The 10,997-nt window shown below is 37.5% G+C and overlaps 1 protein-coding gene across 1 annotated transcript in view; it reads left to right on the top strand.

Moving 5' to 3' along the window:
- Positions 1 to 10,733, top strand: part of LOC310649208 (olfactory receptor 2AP1-like) — a gene marked incomplete at its 3' end in the record, with an annotated part of 49,915 nt that extends 39,182 nt beyond the window's left edge. The window contains exon 2 of the mRNA XM_083377514.1: positions 10,105 to 10,733. Within this exon, the coding sequence (XP_083233640.1) occupies positions 10,105 to 10,733 (629 nt within the window). The remainder of the gene's footprint in view (positions 1 to 10,104) is intronic.
- Positions 10,734 to 10,997: the final 264 nt, after the last annotated feature.

Genomic DNA, 10,997 nt, shown 5'->3' on the forward strand with positions numbered 1-10,997 from the left:
TCCGGACCTTCAGCCTGTTCTTTGCAACCCCTCACCCCCTGGGAAAGTCATTCATATTTTCATCAAAATTCCAAAGCTTTGCAAAAGCAGTTTGGCTCATCATGGCCACCCCCCTAAGGGGAGAAGCCACTAAACATGTCATTAATCGTTGTATTCGGACCTTTGCAGTGCTGGGATGTCCAAAAAGAACTCAAACCAGATAATGGCCCTGCTTATAGCAGTCAAGCCATGGCAGAATTTTGTCATCATTGGCAAATAACACACAAATTCGGAATTCCATATTATAGCCAAGGCCAAGCCTTGGTGGAAAGGGTTAACCAAACCTTGAAACATGCTTTACATCACTATACAAATCAGAACAGGGGAAAACGAAACCCCAACCTCCCAGCAATGCAAGAAATTCTTAATCTTTGCCTCTATACTCTGAACTTTTCCAACTTGACTGGCTATCCATTAACCACAGCTGCAGAGCAGCATTTTTTATCTCCAGTTGCAGATCAGCCTAAACCCAAAAAGCGTGGTATCGCCAACTTCCAGACCTAACTTGGAAAGGCCCTGCAGACCTTCTCACTTGGGGAAGAGGCTACGTAGCTGCTCAACTGCCAGACAAAGTGCTGTGGATCCCTGGTCGCCATGTTCACCCATATCATGCCTCCACAAACACAACTGCAGAACCCATTAAAGATGACAGCATGGTTTGTGACTTTTTTCAACTTTGTTCTTACACCACTGACTGATGCCACTAAAACACAATTCCATCTGAAAGCTAACCCCAGACGTCAAAGTCTTGCCGCCTCTCACACCTTTGACATTGGTTCCAGTCAAAAATGACTCTTTTCACACTGTTTTTGCCCATCGCATGGACCCAGAAGGAACAACCTGTTGTTAACAACGAGTCTACCATCATCATCTATGTGAACTCTGTAGCTCATGTTCCTGTCCAAACTTGAAATGGTTTCAACTTTCAGGAATTACTTGGCTCCTGGTTTCCCAAAGTACCTGGTTTACAAGCTATTGTAGCTTTTATTAGTATGATTGTATTAGGATGTATTATTTTACCTTGTGTCTTGCCTATTTTTATCAGAAGTATTACTAACAGTATTTCTTTGACTGTGCTTGACTCCATGGCAGAATTAGACAAACGATTGAAAGACAGAGAAAGGGAACGCTCCCAGCATCATACTTGGTATCAAGGAATGTTTAACTTTTCTCCCTGGCTGACCACCCTTTTCTCAGCTATAGCTGGTCCTTTAATTTTATTATTACTTGCATGTGCAATTGGCCCATGTGTTATGGGTAAACTTTTAGATTTTCTACAACGAAGGCTGAGCAGCATTAGCGATGACATCCTGTTGATGAAACACACTGTTGACAGTGAATACAAACATACTCTTTTAGAATTCACTTCTGACCCAGAGACTGACGCACCCTCACACCAACACTCTTTGAAAGGAACATTGACGCAGGCTCAGGAGGTATCGGAGGATTTCTCTTTTTCCAGCGTAAGTATCCTAGAAGAGAAAGTTTTGGATTTTGAGGGGCCTTCTCAGTAATTGGCTTTAAAAAACAGAAAAAGAGGAGTTGTAAATCCCAGACTCCCAAAAGACCTTTTTTGATTCCTATATTAAAAAATCACAAAATTCTCCCTTCCTGTCTCTAGTGATAATATTTCTGCCAGTGTAAAATCTGCTTTCCTCTGCCTGCAAAAGACCTTCTTTGAAAAAGTTCAACACTTCTGCCTTTTCCCCAATTAGCAATCGTTAAGTCACATTCCTGCATTCAGTTTAGCACTTCTACCTGATCTGCAATTGTAAGGCCACATTCCTACATTCCATCTCTGCCTCTGGTGATAAAACTCTTTTCTTATTTACAACCACATTCCTGTCTCTGATTCACATGTGTATACAACAAAGACTTGTTTCATTTAAATTGCCCAGTATATAGTTTTCCTGTCTCCTGAAGTTGTCCTTGCTTCAAGATGGGGCCTCTGCCTTCCCCCATTTAAGTCTGCATTCCTGTGATAAACCTTTGCTCCTTGCTTCATTTATAACAAAGACTTGTCTTTTATAATTGTCTATGTTTCAAGTTATGTTTCAAGTTATGTTTCAAGTTATGTTTCAAGTCATGACTTTCAAGTTATGACAACCCTTGTATTCTTTGTAATATGATAAGCTATGCTTTATTGTTTCCTGTGATGACTTTTGCTCTCTTCATTAGCAGATGTGTACAATGAGTTATGTTTTCTCTTTGACCTTCCATGAGTGTTTTTTCCCCCCTCCCAAATGAAACAACCTAATAAAAAAGAGGGTCGCCAGAGCTGTTGAGGAGGGGCACACCATCCACCCCGAGCACTCCATGCTCCCTCACCTTGAGCAAACTTGTATTGGTGCCTCAGTTTGTCTTACTCTGTCTCTAACTCTGCCTAATCATCGCAGTTCCCAAGTGTGACCGTCGGAACTTCCGGCACACTGGGTCGGTGACTAAGGGCAAGATCCTTCCATATTCAAGGTGTTCACCCTTGCGAGGGTCCCTCTAAATTCTCACCCCTGTTACGGGGCTCTAAGAGTTGAGGCCAGAACCCTGACCGGTCGCTCATCGCAACACCCATCCAGTTCATACTAGTTTCTTTTCAAAATACACTTCTGTTGGCTACATATCTATCTTCTCCTTAATTAAAGCCAACATACTTGGATAGTAATAGTAAGTATCACTATTTTATCTTTTTAAGTTAAATTTTATCGTATCTAAATAAACAACATTTATCGTATCCAAATAAACAACATTTCTTATAGATAGTACATTCTTCTGCATCAAAAAAATAAAAAAGCCCAGAAGAAATAAAAAACAAACAAATTAAAGAAACCAAAAAGCAGATTGATACATATTTTTATATATTAAAGTAGTGTATATTTATTCTGAACAAGGTAAGAGGAAGGAGTTTTTCACCATGAAATACTTCAACAGAGAATATCAAGCAGCAACAGAATGGTAACTATCACTATATAAACTTTGTTTGCTATTTGGAAATAATTACTTTTTACTTTACTTTTTTTACTTTTATTATATTTGTATACCGCCCTTCTCCCGAAGGACTCAGGGCGGTATACAAATTAAAGAACTGATCTTTCAAACAAGAACGTTCTGTAGAATATGTCTCCAGATGTATAGATAGCTACCTTCAGTTATTTCAGCAACAATCACAAATATGGTTTTACTAATTTCATTTTAAGATTAACTTGGCACCATAAATATTTAAATAAAAATAGCTGCATAGGTGCCCTAATGGTTTGTGGGAATGGCCTTGGAAGACAAGATGAAGATTAGACAACATTCATGAGAAAGATATGTCAGTTTGAAAATGCAAAGGAGGCATGGGAAGCATTCCAGAAAGGACTGCAGCGTAGTTTTTAATGTTTTTTGACAGTCAAAAATAAATATTTTCTTCTGTTTAATTTATTTGTGTACTCAGATGTGAATGTCTGATTATATGTGTAAATATTATTCAACATAAGATAGTTCCAGAGAAAGCAAAAATGTTTTAAGCAGAGTTTAACAAGAATTTTCATCCAAAAAGTTTTTTATGTTGTTAGAATAATGTATCATTATGATACACTTGTATGTTTCTTTTTAAAATACAGTACAAAAATAAATATTAATTGGGTTCAGAAAAGTACTAGTTGAAAGGATACTAAACTATTTTTATTTGCATTAGATTAATTTACAGATTTACATTCTATCCTTTAAAATAATATGACAAAAAAGAGCTTTGATTAGTTCCATGTTTTGCATCATGGACAACTAGTCAACCCATATAAATACAATTGTCAGGAAAGGCAAAATATACATTATACATGTACATAAATATATTGTGAGGATAAACAAATGAAATACAGAGACATAACATCTTCCAGCTATCTCTGTCAATCCTATTGTTATAGATTCTCCATCAAGTATAGAAAATAAAATAAAATGGGTCAATCAGATGATAGATAAGACATTAAACACATTGACTTGTTGGTCAAAATATCACTAAGAAAAAAGATAGCTTGAATTTGACTATGACAATATGTTGAGTTTGTACATTTTGTTTCTTTTCTTTTTTCAATAGGACATGGTTTTCCTAGTTGCCATGATGCCAGGGAATCAGACAAAGATAGATGAATTCATTCTGCTTGGATTTAATGAATTTTGTGAATTTCGAGGATTTCTTTTTCTGAGTTTTCTAGTAATTTACATTGTAATCATGACTGGAAACTTTCTCATTGTTATGCTAGTCATCTTCGATGAACATCTTAAAGTGCCAATGTATTTCTTCTTAGGAAGCCTTTCTTTCCTTGAAATTTGTTATAGTTCCAATATATTCCCAAGGATGCTTTCAGCTCTTCTAACTGGAGATGGAACCATTTCTTTCAGCAACTGTTTTGTGCAGTGGTACCTCTGTAGTTCTTTAGTAGCTACAGAATGCTGTTTACTGTGTGTGATGTCTTACGACAGATATCTAGCAATTTGTAAACCACTGCATTATTTGACAACCATGAATTCTCAGACTTGTATTTATTTAACAGCTTCATCTTGGATCAATGGGTTTGCTGTATTTTCAATATTGCTCATTTTAATGTTATGTCAATTAACATTTTGCAGATCTAATGAAATAAACCATTATTTCTGTGACTATTTTGCCCTTCTAAGCATTTCCTGCAGTGCAACCTGGGTATTGGAAATTATGAGTTATGTTGTAGCTGCCATCTTCACACTTCCTCCTTTTCTCTTAACACTCTTATCCTATATTTATATTATAGATGCTGTCTTTAAAATCCTCTCTGTCACTGGAAGGCAGAAAGCCTTTTCCACCTGTTCTTCTCATCTGGTTGTGGTTTCTATTTTCTATGGATCTCTTATGATTGCTTACATGCTGCCACGAACGGAAAAAGCCGATGTGCCAAAATTTTCTTCTTTTTTATACATAATGTTGCCTCCACTAGCAAACCCATTTATATATAGTCTAAGAAATAAGGAAGTCAAAGAGGCCTTAAGAAATAATATTGGTAGACTGATACTACACAAACCAACTTCTCCATTTAGGGCATAAAATTATGAAATAGTTTGATAGTATTTCAATATTTTTTTTAAAAAATAGATTGATTTTTACGTTAAAAATATGTTTTTGAACTCCAGCAGGCCTACTTGTATATGAAGATCTTTTCTTAGTTCCAAAATGTCCAAGTCCTTTATCAGGTATATATTCATTCCATGTTAATGTAGGAGGATACTCAAGGCAGAGCCTCTGAGAATGATCTAACTATATAGGATGGAATCTACATTAAGTTGAATTTTCTTCAGATACTACAGATCTAAATTGTAACACCTGTGATGAATAATAGCTTTATATTCCAGAAGTTCCTAATTTGACTGCTTTACCAAAGCATTGCTTTACACTCAGTGGTGGGATTCAAATATGTGAACAATGGGTTCACTATATGGATGCCACTTCTGGAAGTGCATTCTGGGCCTGGGCAACAAGAAAATAGCTACTGGTTCTGCCAAAGTGGTGCAAACTGGCTGAATCCCACCACTGCTTACTTGTTACCAGAACCTTTGGTATATGTGCCTGAAGGAGCTGCAGTTGGTTTAGAAGTGATGGAGAGAGGAAGGGAGAGAGAGAAGAAGAAGAAGAAGAAGAAGAAGAAGAAGAAGAAGAAGAAGAAGAAGAAGAAGAAGAAGAAGAAGAAGAAGAAGGAGGAGGAGGAGGAGGAGGAGGAGGAGGAGGAGGAGGAGGAGGAGGAGGAGGAGGAGGAGGAGGAGGAGGAGGAGGAGGAGGTACTCAGTTGTCATAATAATTGCCTTCTAAGGATTATTTATGGAACTTTGCAGACATTTAGGAGTTCTTATCTAAATCATTACTAAAATGATAAACCTGTAATTTTTATCTTCTGAACTTATTAATGTTTTTTTCTTTAGAAATAACTAAAAACCTAGGTCATGCCTTACTGGTGTTTTACCTGAATTACTATATCAGTTTGTGGGCAGATTTTTTTGATTGTTCTCCATCTATTGCAGAGGCCCCAACCTTTTGGACATCAGAGACCGGTTCTGCAGAAATATGTTTTTTTCCATGGACCAGAGGGTGTGTGGTTTTGTGTGCTGCCTGCATCTCATGGATGGGGCTGTGCTTGTTTGCATGGACTGGTTGCTGGCATGCTGCAGCCCAGTACTGGTCCATGGACTGGGGGTTGGGGACCCCTAATCTATTTGGTCAAGTCCTGAATCACTCACAGGTGATTTCTGTGACTGATGGTCTTTCCCAATATACCCTTACTTCTTCTTGTCAATCAGTATGTCTGTTGTCAAAGGTTTGGTAGATCTATCCAGTTTACTTGATGATGCTAACCAACAGGAGCAACTAATTATTTGAATTATTTGATTAAAATTCATGCTTTTATCTACTTGTTCAATCCTCCTGACAAGGGCAATTACATTTTATTTATATTAAAATGATAACTTCACATTTTATTTATTTATTTATTTAATTTATATACCGCCCTTCTCTCAAGAGACTCAGGGCGGTTAACAGGGCAATACGTAAAAGACAGATACAAAAGTTAAAATTATTAAAACATGATTAAACAATGCCCATAGTACAAATTTAAAATTAAAGTCATAATAACAAACCCACCCCATCCCCTCAGGCCAGGCCCGCTTCCTTAAAGAGATGGGTTTTAAGGTCGCGCCGGAAGGAGCGGAGGTCGGGCGCCATCCGGAGCTCTACCGGAAGATGGTTCCATAAGTCTGGTGCACCCACAGAGAACGCTCTCCCCCTGGGGGCCACCAGTCGGCATTCTTTGACCGGCGGCACCCTGAGGAGGCCCTCTCTGTGGGAGCGTACTGGGCGGAGGGAAGTTGACGCCGGCTGCAGGTGCTCCCCAAGGTATTCTGGACCCATGCCATGGAGGGCTTTGTAAGTCATTACCAACACCTTGAACCTCACCCGGAAGACAACTGGCAACGAATGCAGCTCGCGGAGCAAAGGTGTAACACGGGAGTATCGGGAAACCCCCGACACAACTCTCGCGGCTGCATTCTGTGCCAGCTGGAGCCTCCGAGTGGTCTTCAAGGGTAGCCCCATGTAGAGAGCGTTGCAGTAATCAAGATGAGAGGTCACGAGCGCATGAGTGACCGTGCGCAAGGCATCCCGGTCTAGATAGGGCCGCAACTGGCGCACCAGGCGAACCTGGGCGAACGCCCCCCTAGTTACAGCTACAATATGGTCTTCTAAAAAGAGCTGTGAATCTAGGAGGACTCCCAAGTTGCGAGCCCTATCTATAGGAGGTAATGACTCACCCCCCATAACGAGGGGTGGGATATCCTGAATATCCCGGGATGCCGGTACGCACAGCCACTCCGTCTTGTCGGGGTTGAGACGAAGCCTGTTCCTCCCCATCCAGACCCGGACCGCCTCCAGGCACCGGGACATCACGTCGAGGGCATCACTGGGGTGGTTTGGGGTCGAAATGAAAAGTTGGGTATCATCAGCATACTGATGATACCCAACTCCAAAACCACGAATGATCTCACCCAGCGGTTTCATGTAGATGTTGAACAGAAGGGGCGAGAGGACCGACCCCTGAGGGACTCCACAAGCGAGAGGCCTCAAGGTCGACCTCTGCCCCCCTGCCAATCATATTTTAGATATGATTCTCATCTTATTTTTATAATCTAGAATCAGTTCATGATGATCTGAATCTTTGGGTTACGTTAATCTTTTGATTTTTTGAAGATACCCTTTAAAAGTTTCTTTTTGGAAGACTTTATTAAGCCATAAAAGTCATAATTTACTATTGCTTCATACTGCTAATATTATAAAGTGTTTTTTATTTATATAGACATAAAAACACACATGGAGAGAAAATATCTTACATGGATCATTATATTATTATTATTGTGATATTAATGATTAAATATTTAATTTAGCCTTGTATTCACAAAGTATATGCAATTACTATTGTTAATACTACTATGATCATAGGTATTTGATAGAAATTATGATAGAAAAATGGGTTAAGCCATATCATGATGTCACAATGCAAAATTGAGTCTTTTACTCTTCATCTCAATGTGATATGTACAGTAAGTATATGTATCACATTGTTTGCATTGCAATGTTGCAAGGCTCTTTAGTATATGTATGTCTTGTTCACATGAAGAAGGTTTTTAAAAGTAAGTGGGTGATTGATGAAGGAGCTTCTGAGTGATGCTTTTACATGTTTTTCCCCCATACATTTATTCAAAAATAAAAGTACCTACATGATGATTGTTGTGAGGAAAATAGGAATAGGACATTATGGACCTGAACAAAATTTATGAATGGACAATGGAACGTCAAAGAGAATAATAAATAAATAAATAAATAAATAAATAAATAAATAAATAAATAAATAAATAAATAAATAAATAAATGTGTTTGTTTGATTGTTTGCAACACTAATTAATTGGATCAAGTTATTTAGCCGGTCTGATCACATGCAGTTATGTTAACATCAATTACAGCATTCAGTTTCACAAGAAAAAGAATGGCTTTCTTTTAAAATTATTATTAGTAGTAGTATTGCACATGTCTGAAGAGTAGCCCTGTTGAGAAGAATCAATCCTTGAAGCACCCAAAAGAGGGGCAGTAGGCATGATCTTTCCCCTTCTCATTGGGATTACCTGTTGAGGGAGGAGACGACTCACTGTACTGCAGTGTCCCCCATTCCCAAAAAAGCCCCTGATCCAGAAGGGTATCATGGTTGATCAAGGCACACAAGGATAGGTGCACTGTCCTTCTCAGTTCTGCCAATGATTAAGTATCAGCAGTGCTGATTCTGTACTGAATACCATTGATTTTATGGTCCCTGATAGTTCTGATTTACATAGATATAGTGTCACTGGATGCTAGACAATGAATGTAGAATGTTTCCTATCAAATTTGCTTTAGTTTTTCCCCCTAATATTTTTTTTTATTGTGTGAATGTTTGTATATTTTTGCCCAAAGTAAAAATTGGGAAAGTAGAAAGTTGATGCTTCTTGGATCACAATGCTAATAGCAGATAGATTTTTTTTTCAAAAAAGAAATATATCTTTGTATATAAAAAGTTATGAAAACAAGATTTATGGCCTAATACTAAATGGGGAGACACAAAGTTTTCTTCACATACTTTATTATGAAAGCTAGAGGAAAGTTTTCAGGAAGAACAGCAGTATTAATTCAATGAACTGAAGCAATAGGCACCAGATTAACATTTCTCCTTGGGATAATTAATGTTCTCTTGAGAGAGATAGAGGCAGAACAAGTTATGATTCTGTAAGCTCCCTGACACCAGAAAGACAAATGTAGAAAAAGTGAGGACGTAAATAATGAAATACTGCAACAGTCATTCAGACTCACAAAGATGCACTTATTGTTATATCACAGAGGTAAGCCTCTTTGTATTTCATAAGATTTTTTCTGACAATGTTCAATGAAAAGAATGTAATAATATTTTTTTAAAAAAATGGCTTTCTTGACAAAAAGGTTAATCAAAGTAGAAGAGTGTTTGCATTGCAAAAAACAATATTCACTTTAATATAAAATCATTCTTGCAGAGGTGACAATGAGGGGAAAAAAGAATTGCCAGTCCTCTTTTCTGATAGAATGTATTAGTTATTGTTTTATAACATCCTATTTCTCTTTTTTCCCCAGGATTCAGTAGAAGATCTGTTTTGGGTTTTTTTTTCAAATTATATGCAATTTTTGAATTATGCAATAAATGACCTGAAGAAATTAGATGAATATCACAGAATTTATAATTTTGGGGTTTGGAAAATTTGGTCAATGGCAGTCTACTCTTTTCTTTACTTTTCTAGTGTTTTATATTATAGCAATGGCTGGAAATATCCTCGTTGTAATTTTAATTGCAGTTGATCAACATCTTCATACACCCATGTACTTCTTCCTAGGAAATTTGTCATGCTTGGAAACTTGCTATATCTCAAATATTGTACCCAAGATGATGATCGGCTTATTGACTGATGAAAATACCATTTCATTCAATGGTTGTTTTTTTCAGTTTTTTTGCTTTGGCTTGCTAGTGGCTACTGAATGTTATCTCCTGTCTGTAATGTCATATGATCGATATTTAGCAATATGCAAACCATTGCATTATGCAACAAGTATGAATGCTCGAATTTGTATCCAGCTAGCAGCTTCTTCATGGATAAATGGCCTTATAGCTGCTTTGATCCTTTTAAGTTTAATGCTACAACTTACATTCTGTGGTCAAAATGCAATTGATCATTACTTTTGTGACACTCTTCCACTAATAAAACTTTCCTGTAGTGACACCAGCCTGGTAGAACTTACAAGTTTTATCTTTACCTTTGTATTTACTCTACCTCCTTTTGTCCTCACTGTGACTTCCTATATATACATCATAATTGCCATCTTGAAAATTCCTTCCACTATTGGGAGGAAAAAAGCCTTTTCCACTTGCTCATCTCATCTGATAGTGGTTTCTATGTTTTATGGAGCCATCATGATTGTATATTTGTTACCAAAATCTGAAGCACTTAGTGAGGTTAGCAAATTTTTTTCTCTGTTATATACAGTCCTGCCCCCTGTTGCAAATCCTCTCATTTACAGCCTGAGAAATAAGGAGATGAAGGATGCCATGAAGAAAACATCAAAAAAGTTTATATCTTTAAAGTTCTACAGAGGATAATTATGATGGTTCAAAATGAGAACATTAATAAGAATCTTACTTTAAATCTTTGAACTTTCTACCTTCTTCACATGCCTCCAGAGGTGGTGAATGCTCCAACACTGGAAGTTTTTAAGAAGAGACTGGACAGCCATTTGTCTGAAATGGTATAGGGTTTCCTGCCTTAGCAGGGGATTGGACTAGATGACCTCCAAGGTCCCTTCCAACTTATTATTATTATTATTGTATTTTAATATATTTTAATATATTTATTGCCCTGTACAT

This window comes from Vipera ursinii (assembly GCF_947247035.1).
Source record: "Vipera ursinii genome assembly, chromosome: Z".
Lineage (NCBI taxonomy): Eukaryota > Metazoa > Chordata > Lepidosauria > Squamata > Viperidae > Vipera > Vipera ursinii.